The 22,762-nt window shown below is 41.9% G+C and overlaps 1 protein-coding gene across 2 annotated transcripts in view; it reads left to right on the forward strand.

Moving 5' to 3' along the window:
- The window catches only part of ALDH18A1 (aldehyde dehydrogenase 18 family member A1), a 42,733-nt gene that overhangs the window by 16,762 nt on the left and 3,209 nt on the right, over nucleotides 1-22,762 (forward strand). The window contains exons 5-17 of one of the 2 annotated variants that reach the window (XM_012766942.3): nucleotides 9-113; nucleotides 3,338-3,490; nucleotides 3,915-4,005; nucleotides 7,451-7,575; nucleotides 8,368-8,512; nucleotides 9,555-9,628; nucleotides 10,792-10,885; nucleotides 14,074-14,294; nucleotides 16,696-16,833; nucleotides 18,880-19,075; nucleotides 19,181-19,302; nucleotides 21,350-21,536; nucleotides 22,556-22,651. In XM_012766942.3, the coding sequence (XP_012622396.1) occupies nucleotides 9-113; nucleotides 3,338-3,490; nucleotides 3,915-4,005; nucleotides 7,451-7,575; nucleotides 8,368-8,512; nucleotides 9,555-9,628; nucleotides 10,792-10,885; nucleotides 14,074-14,294; nucleotides 16,696-16,833; nucleotides 18,880-19,075; nucleotides 19,181-19,302; nucleotides 21,350-21,536; nucleotides 22,556-22,651 (1,747 nt within the window). Of the gene's footprint in view, nucleotides 1-8; nucleotides 114-3,337; nucleotides 3,497-3,914; nucleotides 4,006-7,450; nucleotides 7,576-8,367; nucleotides 8,513-9,554; nucleotides 9,629-10,791; nucleotides 10,886-14,073; nucleotides 14,295-16,695; nucleotides 16,834-18,879; nucleotides 19,076-19,180; nucleotides 19,303-21,349; nucleotides 21,537-22,555; nucleotides 22,652-22,762 lie in introns of both variants that reach the window. The other variant, XM_012766919.2, reaches the window with a different exon arrangement.

Raw genomic sequence — 22,762 nt, forward strand, 5'->3', positions numbered from 1 at the left:
TATTTCAGGCAATTCCAGTCTTAGAGGCACGAGCCTGTGCAGCTGCCGGACAGAGTGGGCTGATGGCCTTGTATGAGGCCATGTTTACCCAGTACAGCATCTGTGCTGCCCAGGTGAGAGAATGGGCTTGGCAAGGGGCTGTGGGACCTGTGAGAGTGATTCTTAAGGATCAAGGGATTTAGGAGCCAGACTCTAAACCCAGACTGCCAGAATACAGTGTCAGCTTCATCACTTGCCACTTGGGAGATCTGGAGAAATTCTGTAACTTTTTGTGCCTCAGCTTCCTGAAAAATGGGGATAATATCAGCCTATTTCAGAGGGTTTTGGAAGGACTCAATAAAATATACGAAAAGCCTTTAGTTTCGTGTCTGGTACATTTATTGAGAATAACATATTCTCGATAAATATTAGCTCTTGTTATTATACTAATAACTCTTAGGACTACTACAAGTGCTAATACTTGTGAAGACAGAAAAGTTAGATGTCCTTATTTCACTGGCTTCTTTGCTTCTCTTTGCACTTGGTTGCCTTATATAGTGGATATCTCTTAAGCATTGAAGGGAAAGAAAAATGCTGGTGGTTGGTTTTTCATTCATTCAGCAAATATTTATTGAGCTCCTGTGGTGCACCAAGCAGTCTTGTGGGCATTGGGAATACTGTGGTGAATAAATCAGACATGGTTTCAGTTCTCATGGGACTTAAAAATTTTTAGTGGCTAGCTCTAAATGTTCTACAACCTTCTCTCTACATTATTTCATTTTTCCTTGATTGTTTTCAATTTATTTTTGATCAATTTTATTGCTCTACACTAAATAGAAACATCTAAATAGCAGTCACTTCACAAAACTGAAAAAATGTAACTCCCCAAATTATTATTTTCAAACTCTTTTATACCTTGTTATATATAGTACATTGTTTCAAGTTTTGCTTCTTCATTTCTTAATTGCTTTTTTATCATTTTCACAGTTGTCATCAGCAAGGATGCTCTGGTGTTATACCAGAGTGTTCTACAGTCAGTGAGTTGAAACAGAAAGGCAGGGACTTGTCCCTTAGTACCTGTGGCTGGGGACCCCACTTTCGGTAATCTTAGGGTTTTTTTTTTCTGTTAGTATAAACATAATAGAAATCTTGATAACTACCATCCTTCTTTATTGTCTGCCCTTTCTTCTCCTCTACAATCCAATGACAATTTTAGTCTTTAATTTTTTTAAAATGCCTGGAGCCAGGTAAGGAACCTCAAGTCTAGGAGTTATGCTTTTGTTTTGGTTTGGTTTTTCCCAGGGATGATGCTTTCTGGGGGTTTTGTTTTGTTTTGCTTTGTTTTATTTATTTATTTATTTTTTTTGAGGCAGAGTCTCGCTTTGTTGCCCAGGCTAGAGTGAGTGCTGTGGCGTCAGCTGGCTCACAGCAACCTCAAACTCCTGGGCTCAAGCAATCCTGCTGCCTCAGCCTCCCGAGTAGCTTGGACTATAGGCATGCGCCACCGTGCCTGGCTAATTTTTTTTTCTATATATATATATTAGTTGGCCAATTAATTTCTTTTTATTTATAGTAGAGACAGGGTCTTGCTCTTGCTCAGGCTGGTTTCAAACTCCTGACCTCAAGCAATCCGCCTGCCTCAGCCTCCCAGAGTGCTAGGATTATAGGCATGAGCCACCAAGCACGCCTGGCCTGTTTTGCTTTATTTTAAATAGCAGTAGCATTAAAAGTCAGTGACACCAGCTATTGTTTCTTTTAACTTTGAGGTGAAAATCTCCACCTGCTCCAGTTCTCAAGAAGCCCCAATCCTTGGATTTGTCCCTCTTACACCTTGCCTTTCCCCAGGCCATCTTATGGGCAGGAAATCTTTGCCCTTTGCACCTTATCCTGTGGTTCCTTATTTTCTTTAGTAATCCTAAATAGAAGACCATTATCAATGGCTTTTGAAACTCTGCAGTAAGTTATTTGCCTGGTTAAAGACTAAACAAATACAGCAACTTATTTTTCTTCATAGAAATGAAACTGATTTACACTCAGCAGATTGCCCTTGTCTGAGTACATACTTTTCCCTCTTGGGAGGACTCTCCTCTCCTTCCTTTGTGATCAGATCCCCAGGCCTGTGTGTGAAACTATCTTGGTGATACTATTCTCCCTGGACCTTAGACCTCCTTGCCTCTCCTGCATGTGTTTACTTTCATTGTGTAATCTTTCACCATTGTGATTAGACTCTGCATGTTCAGCTTTGACCAATCCTGTTTCTTACAGAATTAAACATTTCTCAAAAGGAGTTCCTGATCTTTCCTTACAAAAAATATGCCCCATTTTTTCTTTCCTTAAACCTTCAACATTTTAATTCTCCATTCCAGCAGCTAGTACAGGGCCTGGCCTTTCAGAGGTACTCAACAAATTTTTTATCAAGTGAATGAGTTATTTTTCTTAGTCATATTACCACTTTGTCTTCATCACCTACGTTGCTTATATTCATTAAGACTGCGGTTGTATTGCTGTGTTCTCCTCGGTTACGATAGCCAGCTCCTGGTCAGGCCTTAGCTGTGCCACTTTTACTGTTTCTGTACCCTCCTTCTTAACTGTCTGCCTCCTACTTCAGCTTCCCATCTCCCTCCCTCCAACTAAGTTGTATCCTGCCCCTCTTTCAGCTTGTGACTAAAGACTCACTTGCATAAACTTCTCAGGCTAATCCCACATACTCAAACACAGTCTTTGTTAAATCCAGTAATAGTCTGCTTCTGAGCAAGAACAGTGACAACATAACCCTATTCCATTTTGTCTAAATACTTTACCAAGCAAGGTAAACCATTCATTCACTTGCTCACCAAATATTTAGGTACTTACTATGGCCAACCTCTGAATCAGATGCTGGGATACAGAGATCTTTCAGAAATTGTCCAGCGCTTGTAGTCCCACCTACTCAGGAGGCTGAGGCAGGATGATTGCTTGAGCCCAGGAGTTTGAGTCCAGCCTGGGCAACACAGCGAGACCCTGTTTCTTTAAAAAAAGAAAGAAAGAAATGGACAGTCATTAATTCTCCCATTATGCCTCTAAAGCAGATGCATTAATTTTTTTTAATTTTATAAATGGATGAGATTTGGTAGCTCTCTGAGGATTGAAGTGTTTTTGCAGGAAGTCTTCACCATCGTTAAATAAATATTCCAGGTGGTTGTAATGTTTTTTATCTCTACAAGAATTGGAATAAACATCCAAGCTGTGTTGTGCATTCCAATCTGTGTGGGGTCCCAGAGGCCTAAAGTTTAACTCCCTTATTATTAGCATCTTTTGTATGGTTGGAAGTTTATCATTTTTCTCCCCCCTACATTTTTGATCTATTTAATTCTTTTAGATCTTGGTGACCAATTTGGATTTCCATGATGAGCAGAAGCGCCGGAACCTCAATGGGACACTTCACGAGCTCCTCCGAATGAACATCGTCCCCATTATCAACACAAATGATGCTGTTGTCCCCCCAGCTGAGCCCAACAGTGACCTCCAGGGGGTAAATGTGGGTGAAGTATTCCTAAGGGCTGAGCATGCTGGAGACACTAACACCATGCTATGCTGCATGTACTAACACCAGAAGCTTGTCATAAGCAAGATGAAGAAATTGGAGGAGAAGCTATCATGGAGCTGTGGTTGCATAAGCTCTTCTGACGTCAGGTTTCATTCAACAGGGGGAGATGTTATAGTGATTTAAGATAGTACTATGAGCATGGCTTATATATTTCAGTGGATAGAAGGCTGCATGTTTAGAAAGGGGTTATCAGTAGGCATTGCATTTTGCAGACAGAAGGGGCCTGCAAGAGCTGTTATCCATGCATTTGGGATCATTGTTTTTGCTTGCCAGAGCCTAGCTGGGTGCTTCTGTGAATTTCTTTTTGGACTACGTAGCTCCCTCACTTTTGACTTTACTTGCATTCTAGGTTATTAGTGTTAAAGATAATGATAGCCTGGCTGCCCGTCTGGCTGTGGAAATGAAAACTGACCTCTTGATTGTTCTTTCAGATGTTGAAGGTACACAATAATGCTTTTTTCTTTTATCTGCTTGTTTTTTAAATGCTACATGTGTGAGCACATGAGTCTCCTTCTTTGAGTCCTTCTGATCTTGTTTTACTGTAAATCATTATTTTCTGAGCCATATGGTCTGACAAAGGCTTTTTATGACTCAGAAGAGGGTGGGCGAGTCTGGGAGATGCAGCTTGAATGCTGAAATGTTGTTTCCAAGTGTTTTCAGTTTTTTGGTTTTTTTAAATAACAGCTTTATGGAGATATAATTCACATACCATACAGTTCACTTATTTAAAGTTTCCAATTCAGTGATTTTTTTTTTTTAGTGTATTCACATAGTTGAGCAACCATCACCATAATCAATCGTAGAACACTTTCATCACCCCAACAAGAAACCCCATACCCATTAGAAGTCACTCTCTACTTCTGCCCAAGCTCCCCAGCCCTAGGCCACCTCGAATATTCTGTCTCTCGATATCTGGACATTATGTATAAATGGAACCATACACTATGTAGTCCTTTGTGACTGGCTTTTTTTTCACTTTGCATAATGTTTTCAAGGTTCATCCATATTATAGTATGTATCAGTACTTCTTTTTATTGCCGAATAGTATTCTGCCCCATGGATATGCTATGTTTTATTTATCCATTCATCAGTTGAAAGACATTAGGCTATTACGAATAATACTACTATGAACATTCATGACAAGTTTTTTTGTTGTTGTTGTTGTTTTTTTTTTGAGACAGTCTCGCTTGTTGCCCAGGCTAGAGTGAGTGCCGTGGCGTCAGCCTAGCTCATAGCAACCTCAAGCTCCTGGGCTCAAGCAATCCTGCTGCCTCAGCCTCCCGAGTAGCTGGGACTACAGGCATGCGCCACCATGCCCGGCTAATTTTATATATATATTAGTTGGCCAATTAATTTCTTTCTATTTATAGTAGAGACAGGGTCTCGCTCTTGCTCAGGCTGGTTTCGAACATGACAAGTTTTTGTGTGAACATGTTTTTATTTTACCTAAGAGTAGAATTGCTGGATCATATGGTAACTCTATGTTTAATAGACTGTAACTATTTTCCAAAGCAGCTGCACCATTTTACATTCTCACTAGCAGTGTTTGGGGGTTATAATTTGTTTACATCTTTGCCAACACTTGTTATTATCTACCTTTTTATTGTAGCCATTCTAATGGGTGTGAAGTGATATCTTATTGTGGTTTTGATTACTTTCAGTGTTTAATGTAAATCACAGGACAGAGTGTTTTAAATTGGAGTCACTGGAGAAAGTGTAGGCTGTCAGGCCACCATGCTCTTCATGTTACTGTGTTCCTCTCTACTGTCCCCTTCCTCATAGAGGGGCCCCTCTTGGCTCCGTCTGACTTTGTTAGCTCTTCTCACTTTTCTTAAGCTGTGTTTCCCTTTCACGGTGTGACCAATAATAAATGTAGTAGCTATGTCCAAAATAGCCAAACCTCCAGATCCCAAAAGGTCCCCCATTACATTCCCAGGACACCAGAAAGACCTTACCCAATTCCAAGCCCACACCAAGGCAGGTTAACCTGCCAGGACTTGTTCTCTACTTTACACTCTGGCAATGTAAAGTAAGGGCAGGGGCTGCCTAGTGGAGGCAGGGCCAAATACAGATGAATTAATGTGTCTTCTTCTATGTGGGAAGTCAGAGATCCAAACCTGCATGTCAATATCTTTACCTATAAGAAGTCTTGGTACTATATTTATTCACTATAATTTGAAGTCTTAGGATAGGAACAGCTAAGTTGGGGTCTAGAGAAGCCATTTTGGTTAATCAGCAGGTTTTTATTGAATTTCTACTATGTGCAAATAGTGTGCTAGGTGCTTTATAAATGTCAATTTATTCAATCTTTGTAGAAACCTTACAAAGTAGGTAGGTTCGCCCAGTTTTATACAATGAAGAAATTAAAAATTAAGTTCAGATCAATTAAGTGCTGTCTCTGAAGTCACATAGCAAGGGGTTGGCAGAGGCAGGTTTCAAGTTCAATTGAAAAATCTACAGTCTTCCCTCTCTTCTATATTTCTGGACAAAGTAAAGGATGCAAGTTTGCAAAATCAATATATAAAAGCCATTTGAACTAGACTCTAGTAAGCACTTTCAAACACTAAAATTGGTCATTGGCAGGCTTGCACCCTTACTGTAATTAGTTTAATTAGTTATCTACTGAGTCTTGATTTTTAGAACAGTATGAGAATTTTAAATATGCTCGTGGTAAAATATCGGAATTCTAGGAACCCCTCAGTGTCTCTGGAGAAGGTTTGTCTTAGAATTGCCCAGTCTTTCCTATACTAGTATATGAAACTGAAACAGCCTCTACATCCAAGCCTGTGATCTCACCTGGAGAGCTGTGGAATAGTAGATTGAGGTAGACAGGTTATGAGAGGTTATTTTTGCTTTTCCCATAATGGTTTGTGCTGCTTGTGGTTTGCACTGCTTTGCTCTATACTGAATGCTGATTTCCTCACTCCCCCCGATTCACTTACTCCTCCAGAGATTATGTATATATAACAAGATTGTATTAAAGGTTTGGAATAATATAGGACAGAGGTATATTACAGCACAGGAAGAGCAATAACTTAACACCAAAATATCACTGCCCGATGTACTCAGCCAGTCCCTAGCCATAGTCAGAGCCTCTCTATCTGTGTCTTTTAGGTCTTGATTTGACTATTTTCTCAGACCCCCCTGGCAGCACTCTCTTCTCTTCCAAGGCTCCTACTCATTCTTCTTCAAGGAGAAATTGTGAGGATTTTTAATCTTGAATGATATGCATATAACGTTTCATGCAACTCATTTATGTGACTCTGCTCAGGTATAAAAGGGACATATGTTTTATGGTAATAAATCCAGACTGAATGCCAAGAGTGGTAAGCTCTCCTGCTGACTCAGCCTAACCTCCACAATGACTTAGTCATAAAACAGGGAGTATAAATCAGTGCTGTTTCAAAGGGTACTGTGAGAGTTAATGAGTACCTTTTTCACATTTCATCCTGCTTGGAATAGTCACATTAAATAGTATGTGGCTGCTGCACTATTTCTGCAGTAGCCGCTCTTCTTTTTCAGTTATATTCTTAAGGCACAGCATCATAAGTAGCAATGGTAGAGGTGAGGGCAGTTTGCCAGTGGACTGTGGACAGGGCTAATAAACGTTGTGCCGAGAATACAGTCATGCTCTGATGTTGGGAAACATTTATTTATTAAGCTAGGTTATAAAAATGTGTAAGGTGAGTCCTTCTGGAGGTGTTTTTTGGTGTGGGTCAACTCCCCACAGATCTTTTGTTGTCTTTTCTGGTAGAGCAGGTGGTGGTACCATGGGATTCATCTGGATGAGTAACATACAGAGTGGTTGGCAAGTACCCAGGGAGGCCTGTTTTGGGGACAATCACTTGTATCACAGCAGTTTACTGACTCTTGTCTACTCTTCAGGCCTCTTTGACAGCCCCCCAGGGTCAGATGATGCAAAGCTCATTGATATATTTTATCCTGGAGATCAGCAATCTGTGACATTTGGAACCAAGTCTAGAGTAGGAATGGGTGGCATGGAAGCTAAGGTAAGAACTGGTGCCTTAACTGCCTATAATAGCTATAAAGCCAAAACAGCATTTTAATCCTTTTTACTTTTGTAATTGTTTGGGGGCTAATGGTTCAGATGCTAGGCACAATATTAAATATGCACATATCTAAATACAGGTTTAATCGGTATAGTGTACCTATATTTAGTCATGTCTATATTTGTGTTTTTTATTAATATTATATAAACATTGTGTTCATATTTAAACTCCTTGAGGGCAGGGCCTGTATACTTTTCATAATTCACAAATTCACTAATATTATCAGCTTAAATATTTCTTGATGGATTAAATCTTTCAAAAATTCTTTCTGTCCCATTAATTGCTCTAAGAAGTCATACCCTCGAAGTAGAGTATCATACATAGCAATGGCAGAGAAGTAGACAAGAGCCCAATTTTCAGAAGCTGAAAGTACTCAGGATCAGACTCTGGTCAAACCCCAGCTGTTCATTGAGCGGTTCACTGCCATCAAGGCACCATACGTCAAATGTAGAAGTTGTGAGTCCCATTCTAGAGAGTTTTAAGAGAGAATACATTGTATACAAGGGAAAGGTTGATTCATCTTTAGAAAACATACCCAAGGTTGGGGTGGGAAGAGTGCGTGGGCTGTGTGTGTTTTCAGAGTTTCTGAGTTGTTAAAAACATTCCTGGATATATTTAATTTGCTCAATACAAAATTTATTTTATCTTTTTGCAAGTTTAAAATGTGGGTGACTAGGTCTGAATCTCATCTTTGATCTGAATCTAATCTTTGGATCTAACCTGTCCCGTTAGGTGAAAGCAGCCCTCTGGGCTTTGCAAGGTGGTACTTCTGTTGTTATTGCCAATGGAACCCACCCAAAGGTTTCTGGGCACGTCATTACAGACATCGTTGAGGGAAAGAAAGTTGGCACCTTCTTTTCGGAAGTAAAGCCTGCAGGTAAGTAGTTCTTCATAAAGTCCCAAGGCCTGCGGAGGGTAGCTAGTGATACCCTGGCTTGGATGGAACTTAAGACTGAATTCTCACTCTCAGCTTTTTTTTGAGACAGAGTCTCACTCTCTTGCCCAGGCTAGAGTGCCGTGGTGTCAGCCTAGCTCACAGCAACCTCAAACTCCCGGGTTCAAGTGATCCTCCTGCCTTAGCCTCCCGAGTAGCTAGGACTACAGGCCTGTGCCACCATGCCCAGCTAATTTTCTCTCTCTCTCTCTCTCTCTCTCTCTCTCTCTCTCTCTCTCTATATATATATATATATATATATATATATTTTTTTTTTTTTTTTTTTTAGTTGGCCAATTAATTTCTTTCTATTTTTAGTAGAGACGGAGTCTCGCTCTTGCTCAGGCTGGTCTCAAACTCCTGAGCTCAAGCTATCCACCCGCCTCAGCCTCCCAGAGTGCTAAGATTATAGGCGTGAGCCACCGCGTCCAGCCATGGGATTTTAACATTGATGTGCTAACATGAAATATGGTATTATTTAGAACACTACTTGCAAAATTGGAATTTGCTTTGCTTTTGTAAAATTCTATCTTACCTACCTAGCTAGGCCTCCTATTCTTTGCAAAATCACTGAGTTAAAGAATATTAGCATCTGTTTTCTCAAGAAACATTTGCTAGGCCCGTGCTGGATGCCTAGAGATTCAAAGATACATAAAATACAGTATGTGTTCTTAGGTGTTCAAAAGGATAGAATTGACTTATAATCTGCATTCAGAAAGGCAAACACATTAGAAAATATCATCCAAAGTGGAATGAAAAGGAAATCTTAAAGACATAAAGTATATTGCCTACCCCAGAAATACAGGCAAGTTCTTGTGTTTATGGCTGAGTTAATCTGGCACATTCTTTTGCCATTTTATTGGTCAGAATGATCTCATATGTGAAACAAGTACACCAATATCCCAAGTGTTCCTTCTGTGCACGTGACGGGAAGTCAGAGAGAAACAAGCTGACCATGACCTGGTGTTTGCACGTTTTCTTGCAGGGCCTACCGTTGAGCAGCAGGGAGAAATGGCTCGATCTGGAGGAAGGATGTTGGCCACTTTGGAACCTGAGCAGGTAATAACCTTAGCTGATACTTTTGTTGTAGTTTTCAGAGCAAGTTGCTGCACAGTTGAGTACAGTAGTCAAGCCCACTGACTTCCCCTTTTTCTCAGTATGTCATAGGGTTACCTGAGTTACAAGTCTGGTTCAGATTTGCTCTGACTTTTTTCTTTTTCTTAGTTATATTTTCCCCTTTTCTTTTGTAGGCTGAGGCCTACGGTATTTTTTCACTATGATGTTGTGATTAAAAACGTCATGAAAATGATGAGATCAGGAAAGCTACCTAATCTGGCCACACACTAGACATGGAAATGTAGGAAAATTATTTATCCCAAATTTCTCCAAATCACCTGACTTCCCTATAAGGTGGAGGCTCAAGAGCCTGCTCTGTAGTTGGCAGCCTTGCCCTGTCCATCATGGATTAGTCTAAGTAGCAGACACGATGAGGCTGGCAGTGGTGAGGAGGTCAGGTGAAATCTGGGAGCTGGCACCCCAAGGGTTGTGTTGTCAAGGGTGAATTTGGGAGTAATGTGTATAGGTTTCTCCTGAGGAGTACTTTGGCCTGAGAAAAGAGAAGAGAATTTAAAATAACTACAAGCAGAGAAAGGAAAGCAAAGGAGGAGCCTAGCTTCTCTTTCAAACCACTTTCCTGTTGTACTCCTTCAGTTATCACTGCACCAATTTGCCACATTTCCTAATCTAGGTGAGTAAGATTCAGGGTCTCTTCAAGTATCTGGAACTGAATTTTTCCCCTCTGACTGAATTCATTAAATAAATAATTGGCAGAAGCCAGATGTAAAAACTTACCTGGGAAGTTATCTAGCTAGTGGTATTCATATGTAAAGATATGTGTGTCATGCTGATTTAAAGCGCTGGCTCCTGGGAAAATTGTATAATTCATCTGCCCCATACCCCACCCTTGGGCCTTGGTTTGCTAATTATAATAATCAAGAGTGGTAAAAGAGGGAAAGAAAGAAAAAATAAGAGGAGGTTGGCAGTGAGAGAAGAAGGAAGAGATAAGGAGAGCAGGGGCTGGAAATGAACAAGGGGAAGTGAGATTTCAGTCAATGATGACTTCGGACTTTGGAGCAAGGCCTGACACTCTTACAAGTAGGTTTAAAAACTAGTGTGCACTGGACTAACATACCTGTTCTCTTAATGGTGTGCCTTTCTTCTAGAGAGCAGAAATTATCCATCATCTGGCTGATCTGTTGACGGACCAGCGTGATGAGATCCTGTTAGCCAACAAAAAAGACATGGAGGAGGCAGAGGGTAAAGACCAAGCAACTTAGAGTCAATGCTGTGCAGGGGGTTTGGGGTTGTTGTTGTTGTTGTTGTTCTTTGTTTTACTAATAATTCTTGTGTCTGCCTAAAGACAAGATTGTTACAAAGAAATTGTACATTAGGCATCATTTTTATCAAGGGTAGATGGCTAGTATTTTGTTAGGCTTTCTCAAACTATACATACTACCCAACCCCCTTCCCCAGATGTTTTAGTTCAACATGCAGAGGAGCTTTTTCTGTTCCCCACAGGTCATGAGCTATGGCTGCTATGGCAATTTCAGGACAATAAAAGAAAAAGATTGAGAATCCCACCTGCTTTAAATATTCAGCTAATAGCACCCTAACATTTATTGATGCCTTTCTGTATTGCCAGGCACTGCATTGAGGGCTGTACAGACAGAATCTCATTTAGTCTTTACAACATAGTACCTCTGAGATAGCTACTGTTTATTATCCCCCTTTTCCAGAGGAGGAAACTGAAGCTCAGAGAAGTTGTCATTTGCCCAGAGCCACATGGCCAGTGATGGACCCAGGATTCAAACACAGATGGACTGTACATATAAAGTTGTAGACATAGTTTGTGCAGCTTATGATGAAAGATAGCTTGTCTCTTAGTGAATTAACCAGCCTGAAGTCTTCCCAGAGTTGGCACCAGGGACCATCCAGACATGCTTTGATAGTAGAGTGCCAGTGGTAGAGGAAATAAGATGGTGAACTCACATTGCAGACAACTAAACAGGTAGACAGTTAATTAGTCCCTTACTCTTTCTCTCCTTTTTCTGAATTCTTTTCCACCTTAAAATAATGGAGGTTGATTTTATGGGGTTTTGAATTTCCTTTTCTCTTGAATAAATTTACATTAATTTAAGATATCCAGATTCCAGTGTTCCCTTCAAAGAAACCTTGCAAGACTCATCAACACTATTTTGATTCCTGAGAACATTTTTGAATTGTTGTTTTAGAGCTTCCTCTAGCAATTTACGTCTAGTCTTTTGAAATTTTGTAGTATTGGAAGTCGTAAGATGGATTTTCAGAAATGGGAGAAACTTTGATCATATCCAGTTCTTTTAAAGCAAAAGAATTAAGACCTACAGAGATTGAAACTGTTGCTTAAGGTCACATAGCTTGTTGTTGGCTGAACACTGACTTTTGATCCCAGTCTTATCTCTCTGGAAATACATGAGGAAAAACAATGGGTTAAGAACAAAGTCCTGGGTATGCATTAACATGGTCAGGTTACTTTGACTCAGTAATCCCAATTCAGGGAATTTATCCTAAGAAAATATTTCAAAAGGAAAAAACAGCTCTGTATCTAAATATTCTTAGAGGAGGATTACTTATTATGCAGAAAACTGGAAACAACCTGAGTGTCTAATAACATAGGTGTGGTTAAGTACATTAATCTATGTACCAACTCAATGGAATATTTAGTAGTAATTAAGATAATAATTTTTTCAGGATGGAAAACATACTTGCATACTTGAGGTGAAAAGCTAAGATGTAACATTTAACATGCATTATAATTAAAACTTAGTTTTTAGCACATGGGGGAAAGTAAAGAAAATTAATGTATATATATAATTGGTTGGCAGAATGTTGATTTAATTTTTTTCTTAGTATAAGGTTGTTTCCCTTTCCTCTGGAGTAGAAATCTTTTCATTATTTTATCTTGGAAGGTACAACTATAAAAAAGGAAGGGAAATTTTTCATAATTTCATCTCAATATTGGTCACAGTAATGATTTGTGATGTATGATTCCAAATGGTTTTCCTGAGTATATATACATGTATATGTATAAATGTACGTGCGCGTAGAGAGAGAAAAATCGCACCATGCATACTATTTTATTTAAATTTAAAGAAAATTCTGTATATGAACTTACCAGAATTCTTTTTCAGCTTTTTTGTTTTTGTTTTTAATTTCAAGACAGAGTCTTGCTCTGTCTTCTGGGCTAGACTTCAGTGGTGTTATCATAGTTTACTGCAACTTCAGAGCAACTTCCTGAGCTCAAGTGATCCTCCTGTTTTAGCTTCCCAAATAGCTGGGACTACAGGTGTGTGCTACCATGCCTGGCTAATTTTTATATTTTTTGTAGAGATGAAGTCTCATTCTTGATCAGGCTGGTCTCAAACTCCTGGCCCCAAGCAATCCTCCCACCTTGGCTTCCAAAAGTGCTAAGATTACAGGCATAAGCCATTACACCTGGCCTGAACTTACCATAATTCTATTTAACTTTTTATTTTGAAAGAAAACATCTTTGTTGCTTCTAATTATAAAAATAATTCACTCATTATAAAAAATTAAAATCAGATAAAATAGAAATCATCACTGTTCTGGATGCCTTCCAGACATCTCCCTGTGCACACCTATATATGCAATGTTTAATAAATAAGATTATATCATACATGCCGTTTCATAGTTTGCCTTTTTCACAAACTATTTCCTAGACAGATTTCTATGTCAGTAAACATAGATATATTATTTATAATAACTGCATTGTAAGGCCGGGTGCGGTGGCTCACGCCTGTAATCCTAGCACTCTGGGAGGCCGAGGCGGGCGGATTGCTCAAGGTCAGGAGTTCGAAACCAGCCTGAGCGAGACCCCGTCTCTACTATAAAAAGAAAGAAATTAATTGGCCAACTAATATATATAGAAAAAATTAGCCAGGCATGGTGGCGCATGCCTGTAGTCCCAGCTACTCGGGAGGCTGAGGCGGAAGGATCGCTTGAGCCCAGGAATTTGAGGTTGCTGTGAGCTAGGCTGATGCCACGGCACTCACTCTAGCCTAGGCACAAAGTGAGACTCTGTCTCAAAAAATAAATAAATAAATAACTGCATTGTAACCTGTTATCTGAATTTTTAGGTAGAACCAGTTTCTCACTGTTATAAAAATGCTGTAGTAAGTATCCTCATTACATGCAGGTTGCTCATGGGAATGATAAATTTCTGAAACTGAAATTGCTGGCACAAAGGGTATGGATGTGCACACCTTTACGTGATGATATATACTGCCAAACTGCCCCTAGGAAAGGCTATATAAATGGCATGTCATTGTCTTCCTGAGTCTGTTCCTAATTCAGGGCCACATGTTCAGTAAAACATCAAGAAATATCAGTTGGTGGTTGTAGCCTGCCCAGGTTGTCTACTTTATCATGTATTCTTAACACCTTTTCAGGGAGACTTGCAGCTCCTCTGCTGAAACGTTTGAGCCTCTCCACATCTAAATTGAACAGCCTGGCCATCGGTCTGCGGCAGATCGCCTCCTCCTCACAGGACAGCGTGGGGCGTGTTTTGCGCCGCACTCGAATTGCCAAAAACCTGGAACTAGAACAAGTGACTGTCCCAATTGGAGTTCTGCTGGTGATCTTTGAATCTCGCCCTGACTGTCTGCCCCAGGTGTGTGACTAAATGCCCTGCCATGTGGGGTGGGGGCAGGTGGGATGGTGTCAGGGATTGGAGGAAAAGTATATTTTCAGGATTAGAGATGTTTCCCAAAGATAATTTTGTGTCTGCATGTGTCTTATCTTTTTATTTCCCCCCCAAAAAAAGATTTTTTTGAGACATTATTCTCAGGTTGTGCTTAAGGTAATTCATGTTCTTGATTCTTCCGATAAACCTAAAGTATGTATTCATATGTCCATTTTACAGTCAAAGAAGCTGAACCTTACAGAAGTTGATACTTTTCTCATACTTGTAAGGTGTTGCTGGGACTGGAGCCCAGCAACTATGCAACTAGTCAGCAACTAGGCTGACTATCATTCCACAATGTGGCAGCAAATTTCCAGATATCTAAGCTCATGGTTCACTTTGTTCTCCTGCCACAGTCCCTGCTAGCCTACTGCAGATCGTTTATCTAATAAGTGGCTTTGCCCATGTAAAAAGGGCTTTCAGTAGTTAATGGAAACTAGAATGGTAACCCTCTCTAAGGAAGTTGCCATATCACAGGCTGCTGTTGAGAAACCTTATGTTAAAGGTCTTGCCAAGCAGCCATGCTGAGAAGTCACAAGGTGGTGTTCGAGGGTGGCCTCACTTAGTTGTCATAAACTCTCTCCCAGAATTCTGGGACCATTTCCCCACTAGACTGTCCTATATGGTGATACCAACTCTTTCTTCATGCTGGCCCTAAAAGTTTCTAAGGGAATTTCTGTTTTTTTTTTTTTTTTTTTGAGACAGAGTCTCACTTTGTTGTCCAGGCTAGAGTGAGTGCCGTGGCGTCAGCCTAGCTCACAGCAACCTCAAACTCCTGGGCTTGAGTGATCCTTCTGCCTCAGCCTCCCGAGTAGCTGGGACTACAGGCATGCGCCACCATGCCCGGCTAATTTTTTTATATATATATCAGTTGGCCAATTAATTTCTTTCTACTTATAGTAGAGACGGGGTCTCGCTCTTGCTCAGGCTGGTTTTGAACTCCTGACCTTGAGCAATCCGCCCGCCTCGGCCTCCCAAGAGCTAGGATTACAGGCGTGAGGGAATTTCTGTTTTAAAACAAAAATGTAGCACCTCTTTACTGTAGGTGACCATGGAGGTCTGGAATGCTTTGTGGAGGGTACTCCCTGACATGACTTAAAACTGGCCCATTCACCAAGGGACTCCTATACCGCCGGAGCCTGTCCTTAGTCCCTGGATGATGCTGGCACACCACCCCTCTGGCAACTTACCTGTCTTGCAGAAATGCCCCAGTGATGGCTGCAAAACTCACCTCTACTAGTACGAGTGGGTCCTAAGTCTCTCTGTCCAGGAAGTTCCTTGCTACCTCTCATCCATACCAGTGGAAACCTCATAAGGAGTAAGGTTTCATCTTTAGCCAACTACAGCTGAGGCTCGTCACCTGGACTTTTAACCCTGGATGGCTTCACAGCATCCATGAATGCTAAAAATTGTTTGCAGAATTCTGTGTATTTGTGCGCTTTTCTGGAGAAAGTTTACATAACTTTTTCAAGAAGTCCATGAACAACAAAAACAAACAAAAAAGGATTAAGAACCCCTAGTTGGGAGATTAACATAATCAGGCAAGTTTTTTTAGTAAAGTTTCTTTGCCTGTGTTACAAAAGCAGAAACATTTTCATTCATCACAAGAGCAGTCAGAAAATTAAGCTTTAGGCTTAGAATGATCAGGTCAGTGTCACTCACTCTTGCTGTAACAGGGTAACTAACCCTCCTCCCGGGTGGCCTACCTTTTCCTCCCCACACGTGTATGGGAAAGAGACTCCATCCCTAGCAGTCTCTGCCCTAGCTGTCCAGGGCCTGGTGGGAGCTCTGGTCTTCTCCAGGTCCTTAGCACCAGGCATTTAGAGCTCTTAGACATTCCAGGGCCAGAGTAGGATGTGGCCAGAGGTACCGCCCAGCCTCAGCCTGAGTCAGGTGGCAAGCACTTCCCTACAGAGACAGCTGAGTGCCCTGTTCTCTGCAGTGGCCCACGTGGGGCTGTGTAGCCCTGGCCACTTAACTCAGGTTACTTTGCTAATGGTGCTAAGGAAACCATATTGTTTATATCCTAAGACCCAGGTGGTTTGCTCTGGAATCACACCACCTAAGTATGGCTCCCAGCTCTGCCATTTGTAAGCTATACGAACTTGAGGAATCCCCAACTTTGCTGGGCTTCAGTGTCCTTATTTGTAAAGTGGGGGATAAAACAGGCACTTAATTCACTGGAATGTTTTGAAGATGAGACAACAAAAGGCCTTATAACATGGTGAACACTGTGCTTAGCACAGAAAGAGTGCTCAGTGAATGCTAACGTCGCTGTCTCTGTTACTGTTTTTCCCCTTTGATCCGCTGCGCTCCCTTTGGTCTGCAGGTGGCAGCCTTGGCTATTGCAAGTGGTAATGGCTTGTTACTCAAAGGAGGGAAGGAAGCCACACACAGCAACCGGATTCTTCACCTCCTGACCCAGGAGGCCCTCTCAATCCATGGCGTCAAGGAGGCTGTTCAGCTGGTAGGTCCCTGGGAATGAGCCAAGTCAGGCCCAGAGGGGCCAGCTCAGGTGTTTGGGAATTTGAAGCAAGGCTTAGGCCACATGGGGCCAAGACACTTCCACAGGCAGGCTTGACTGGAGTGGCAGCAGGTCTGTGAGCCTGCCAACATTAGGCCATTCGGCAGAGCCAGATGGCCTTCAGTGGCTTAGGAAGGCCACTGCCATACCGCTGTGTCCTGGCAGTACAGATTTACAAGAATGTCAGTTAGACCTTCATTTTTTGGGTCACAGGGCAGCAAGAGTACCAGACCTAGAGTGTGAGGCCTGATTTCTTCCCATTGCAGAATGATCTGGGGTAAGTCAGATGAGAAGCTTTTTGAAAATTTGTCATAAACTGTCATGCAATTTGTAAGTATGAGATCATGCTGTTGTCACTGTTACTATTATGGTCATTATTTTAACTGACCATTGTCTCACTCTCCTCAACTGTCCAATGAAGTTTGATAGTGATAATTACAACTTACTGAGCACCTACTGTGTACAACGCACTTTTTATCCATTATCTCATTTAATCCTCACTGCAACCCATGAAGAAAATACCATTAGTTTTTAGGCCTACTTTCTAGATTGGAAAAAAAAATTATTAGGACCATTTTCTAGACCCAGAGGCAAAATAATTCACCCAGAGTAACACAGTCTGGGGTAGAATTTAGATTTGGACCTAGCCTGACTCCAGATCTTTTTTGTTCCTTTGAGGTTCACTCACTCCAACATTCTAAGAGTCTGTCAGCTTCTGGGGAATGTCTACAAACCTCCAGCATTATGTGCTCAGTGACCAGAATCTGGGTTTTTTCTTATGGCAATATAGTGGGTGGAAAGAGCAGAGATTTTAGGGATTCATATCCTAGTCTACTGCTTCCTAGCTTGGACAGGTTCCCTCCCTCCCTTCCTGTTGATATATAACATACATACAGTAAAGTTCACAAATCCTATGTGAATAATTCTGACTTCATCCATCCATCCATACACACACACACACACACCTCTGTAACCACCAGCCATATCAAGGCATAGAACATTCCCAGCATCCTAGTAGGCTTCCTTGTGCCCTTCCCAGTCAGTATGCCACACCCCACCACAAGGTAACCACTTTTTTTTACTTCTGTCACATTTAATTATTTTTGCCTATTCTTGAACACCATATAAGTGGAATCATACAAAATGTACTTTTATGTCATATGCCATTCATTCTTCATTATGACCATGACATTCATTCACATTGTTGCATCAAGCAATAGTTTTCTCTTTTTTATTGCTGTGTAGTATTCCATTTACATGCATATACTATAGTTTATCCTTTCTTCTGTTGACGAATATTTAAGTGGTTTCCAGTTTTGGGCTATGAGGAATAAATTGCTATGAACTCTAGTACATGTATATTTATATTTGTTGTAAAAGTAATATGACCCTATGGAGGAAAATTAAAAATCAAGTAGAGGAAACAAAATACCTATAATCTTAGTGTCCTAACCCAAGCACCTTAATCAGTCCAGTCCACATCCCAGAGTAGAGGTTGTCAGCCAAAGTCATGGAGAACTGTGACTCCCTACCATGACCACCTAGCATTTCCTCGAGGCTATGATTAGAGAACCAGCAGAGCGGCCACTCCACATTGTCACCCTCATCTCCTGGCATGATGTGTACTGCATTCTTTACTTCTATAGATAGCTCTTTGTAGCTCTCTGGCATTTGCTAGTTTATATGCCCTGTGTTATGGCTAGCTGTGTCCTAGTGCTGCCCTCCCTGCTAGACTCTGAGCTCTTTGAGGGCAGGTAGCGTGTCCTGCATGTTTTGTAATGCACAGCACTGAATGTGCAGGGTTTCATGAGCATTTGCTGGATGACTTTTTGATTCTTGTGATCAGGAACTCACTCTTGTTTTTAGAATAAGTACCTGATGTAGTTCTTAGGGTGTGCATGCATTTATCTATAAAAGGGAAGCTGCTATTTCTGTATTTTGTGTGATCAGAAGATGTCATCTTTATCTTTTTATTCTCTCCCTCTTCAGGTGAATACCAGGGAAGAAGTTGAAGATCTTTGCCGCCTAGATAAAATGATAGATCTGATTATTCCACGCGGCTCTTCTCAGCTAGTGAGAGACATCCAGAAAGCTGCGAAGGGGATTCCGGTGATGGGGCATAGTGAAGGGATCTGCCACATGTATGTGGATTCGGAGGCCAGTGTGGATAAGGTCACCAGGCTAGGTGAGCTGGATGGGGTCTCCATTTCATGAGGGTGAAATATGTTTTAAATCCTCTGTGGCTCTGGATCATGTTAATAGAAACAATGCTTTGTTCTTCTTTTTTCAGTTAGAGACTCTAAGTGTGAATATCCAGCTGCTTGTAATGCTTTGGAGACTTTGTTAATCCATCGGGATCTGCTGAGAACACCACTGTTTGACCAGATTATTGACATGCTGAGAGTGGAACAGGTAAGGCAGATCTGCAGGGCCGGCACGTCTCTTTCTGTCTTCTACTTTGAGATTTAGGAGCCTGTGGGATTAGACAGGAGCAGCTGCTATACCATATTGGGCAATTTAGGAAACAATATTTTTGAGCATCTCCTATGTACAAAGTTCTGTGCTAAGTACAGAGGTGAGTAAAACCCAACCCCTGCCCTCTGATAGTCTAATAGGTGGGCCAAAGCAGTATACAGGTAGCTTTATTACAAAGTGGAATGTGGTATGTACTAAAAAGGGTTCAAAGGTGAGACAGACCACATGGTAAGGTTCCACTTACCTGTCCATCTTGAATGGAGTATTCCAGGTAACCTTTTATTGACCCAGCAAAGTTTAAAGTTTATGTTTCCAAACACACATTGCTTTTGGGATTTGATTTAAAAAGATTGTGCAGAAATGTTCATAAACCAAAAATGTATATGCATTTGTTCCCTCCATTCAAATTTTTTCAGTTACTAATATTAACATACTTAATAGGGTGATATTTGGGAGTCAACAGTGTGTCTAGTGTCTCCTCTGGATTATGTTCTTACTGTATTATTAAGGTGGTAAACTAACCAAAACCAGGAAATTTCAAATGCAAGTTTATGCTCTATCTTAAATTCATGACTGTAAGGAAATAGATGCTCTCAAGGCAGAAATGGGCAACTGGTTAAACTTTCTGCATGGATGCATTTTAAGCTTTAATGTCTGATGTCATGGTGCTCTTTCCAAATTGAATAAGCCAGCACAGCAGTAGAAAAGGTCCCTGTTGGCCTTAGTTGCTTTGATCCTGAGCATGTATCTCTTCCCTTCTATCCTCTTTCTGGAAAGGAAGGCTCCAATCAGCTTAAAAATGTGGTATGGTCCCAGTGAGAATCTGAAGGTATTGTTTTTGAAAATGAAAACACACCCTATGGATTAAAAGGGAATTAGATCACATGATCTTTCATCATTGGCACCTTCCTTTATATTAGTGGCCTATTGATCAGGCACCTATGTTGGCCAAGCACCACCGTGAACTAGACTGGACAGGAGGAAAGCTCTCCTGTAACCAGGACTAAACCCCCTAGTCCTGAGTTTTACGAATCGTGATATCTCAGTCATCAGAATGAGGATGGCCTTGAAATTCCTCACATTTAAATGAGTCGATATGTATACTTAATATAACACTTTCGTGTGGCAGAAAATAAACCTAGCACAGGGTAACTTGCACAGTATGGGGTTCTAGTCCCCAAGGAACATGGTTGGGCCTCAGTCCTGAAGGAAGCGGGCTCCCAGATAGGAAAGAGTGGCAGGGCTTCGGGAGCAGTGAGGACAAGACAGATACCACTTGTTGAAACTTAAGCCAAGGCAAAGGTTAGTCCCAAGAACAAAGGCATGAGCCCTGTCCTGGGGAGGTCTTAGAGAACAAGGCCTAGGTGAGACCCACCCTGGTGACCAGGGCCCTCAGTCACCAGCATCAGGATCTTTACATTCCTCCAACCAGGAAGAGGGTTAGTGCCAGAGCCTGCGGCTCAGCTGAACCTAGAGGGGGACCAGACTGACACAGTCAGAAATCCAACAAGTAACCACAGTTTGAGGTGCTGAAAAAAACACGACCAAGTACCACTTACCTCTAAAGTAAACCTGGTACTTCTGCAGGGTGCAGGAAATAGAAATATATGTGGCACCTCCCTCTTTCCATGAGAGTCGAGTGCCTAGATCCCATATGCAGGGAATGGGTTGCTTATAGTCAAGTGTTTTAGTAAAATGCCAGAAGTCAAGGGCTTAGGTTGCTAGCCCATTGAATGCCTTGCACATGCTTAACGTTCAAAGGCTTCCTGCCTGAATTGTTGCTCCAGCTTTATCCAAGGCCCATTGCTGGAAGATGGCCAGTTAGCATTTCCCAAAGCAGAGCATCCTGGAGGGTGGAAAGCAGGGACTAGTTCAGTTATCTGGGCCACAGGAGCTGCTTTGAGCTGTGGTTTTACAGGCTCGTGGTGCGTCATACAGGCTCATCTTGCTGTTTGATCCTAGAGCTTGATTATTTTGATTCCAGGTGAAAATTCATGCGGGCCCCAAGTTTGCCTCCTATTTGACCTTCAGCCCCTCTGAAGTAAAGTCGCTCCGAACTGAGTATGGGGACCTGGAATTGTGCATTGAAGTGGTGGACAATGTCCAGGAGGCCATCGACCACATCCACAAGTATGGCAGCTCCCACACGGATGTCATCGTCACAGAGAATGGTCAGTGTCCAGGTGCTTCAAGCGTAGTGTCTGCCTTTTCTGCTTTGATCTCCAAGATGGTCCTGCTCCTCTCAGCCCCTCTCGGCCTGCAGGAAAACAAGAATTCAAGACCTAATGCTAATGCCTCGTATTGGTTGCCTGTGGTGGTGTGCTGAGTGCTTTCACATCTCTTGCCTGATTATATTGTCATAGCAGCCCTGCTGGGGAAGGCAGGGAAGAGATGATTAGCTCTGCTTTAAAGATGGCTTACCCTGAATCAGAGGCATTTTCATTTAATCCATGCAATAATTCTTACCCAGTAGTTATAAACCCATTGTACAGCTGAGGAAACCAAGACTGAGGAGGTTAAGGCAGAACCAACTCTGTACATTGATTCATTCATTCCACAAATAGGTATTGCGGGACACTCCGGGTGTTGAGCGTTGGAGGCCTGATGGTGAAGGCAGCCAGTAGGGCCCCCTTGAGGAATTTACAGTCAGTTTATCAGGGAATCAGAACACCACTAGCTAACACATAACAACAGTTGGCATTTACTGAGTGCTCGCTGTGTGCTAGGTACTGGGATGAGTACTCCACAGGTACCAACTCATTTCATCCTCTTCACAGCCCCAAGAGCTAGGTAATGTTGTCAGTCCTTCTTGACTCAGGTGCAGAAAGGTTTGGACACCTGCCAGGGTCACACAGCTAGTGAGTGTGGAGCTGGGGTTCAGACCTCGGCAGTCAGTCTGGTTCTGGAGCCTGTAAACAGGACGTGTAGTCAGGCCACCGCAGCACCAAGACACATCTGCGCGGGAGATCCAGATTCCACCCCAGTCTTTCCACGATACTGGGACTGATGAGGCTGGCTTGCCTTCTTCCTCTCCAGATCTTTCACAAGTCTGCACATTTAATGTGTGAGAATATGTGGGGAGGCTCCCTGGGGGCTCAGACCCTGCCCATATCTGTCACCAGTGAGTGGCTGAAAGAGGGATGTTCTCCGTGGGTCATCCTAATTCGGTTTCTCTTTCTTTACCCTGAAGAGAAAACAGCGGAGTTCTTCCTCCAACACGTAGACAGTGCCTGTGTGTTCTGGAATGCCAGCACTCGCTTCTCTGATGGCTACCGCTTCGGACTGGGTAAGAAAGACTGGTCAGGGGAGAGAGTAGTCCCTTGGGTCTCGCTGTGTGGTTCCGTGCCATGGTGAGGTGTAGGAGACACCTCCCCTGCACTGTCACATGCTTGACCAA

This window comes from Microcebus murinus, chromosome 14 (genome assembly GCF_040939455.1).
Source record: "Microcebus murinus isolate Inina chromosome 14, M.murinus_Inina_mat1.0, whole genome shotgun sequence".
NCBI lineage: Eukaryota > Metazoa > Chordata > Mammalia > Primates > Cheirogaleidae > Microcebus > Microcebus murinus.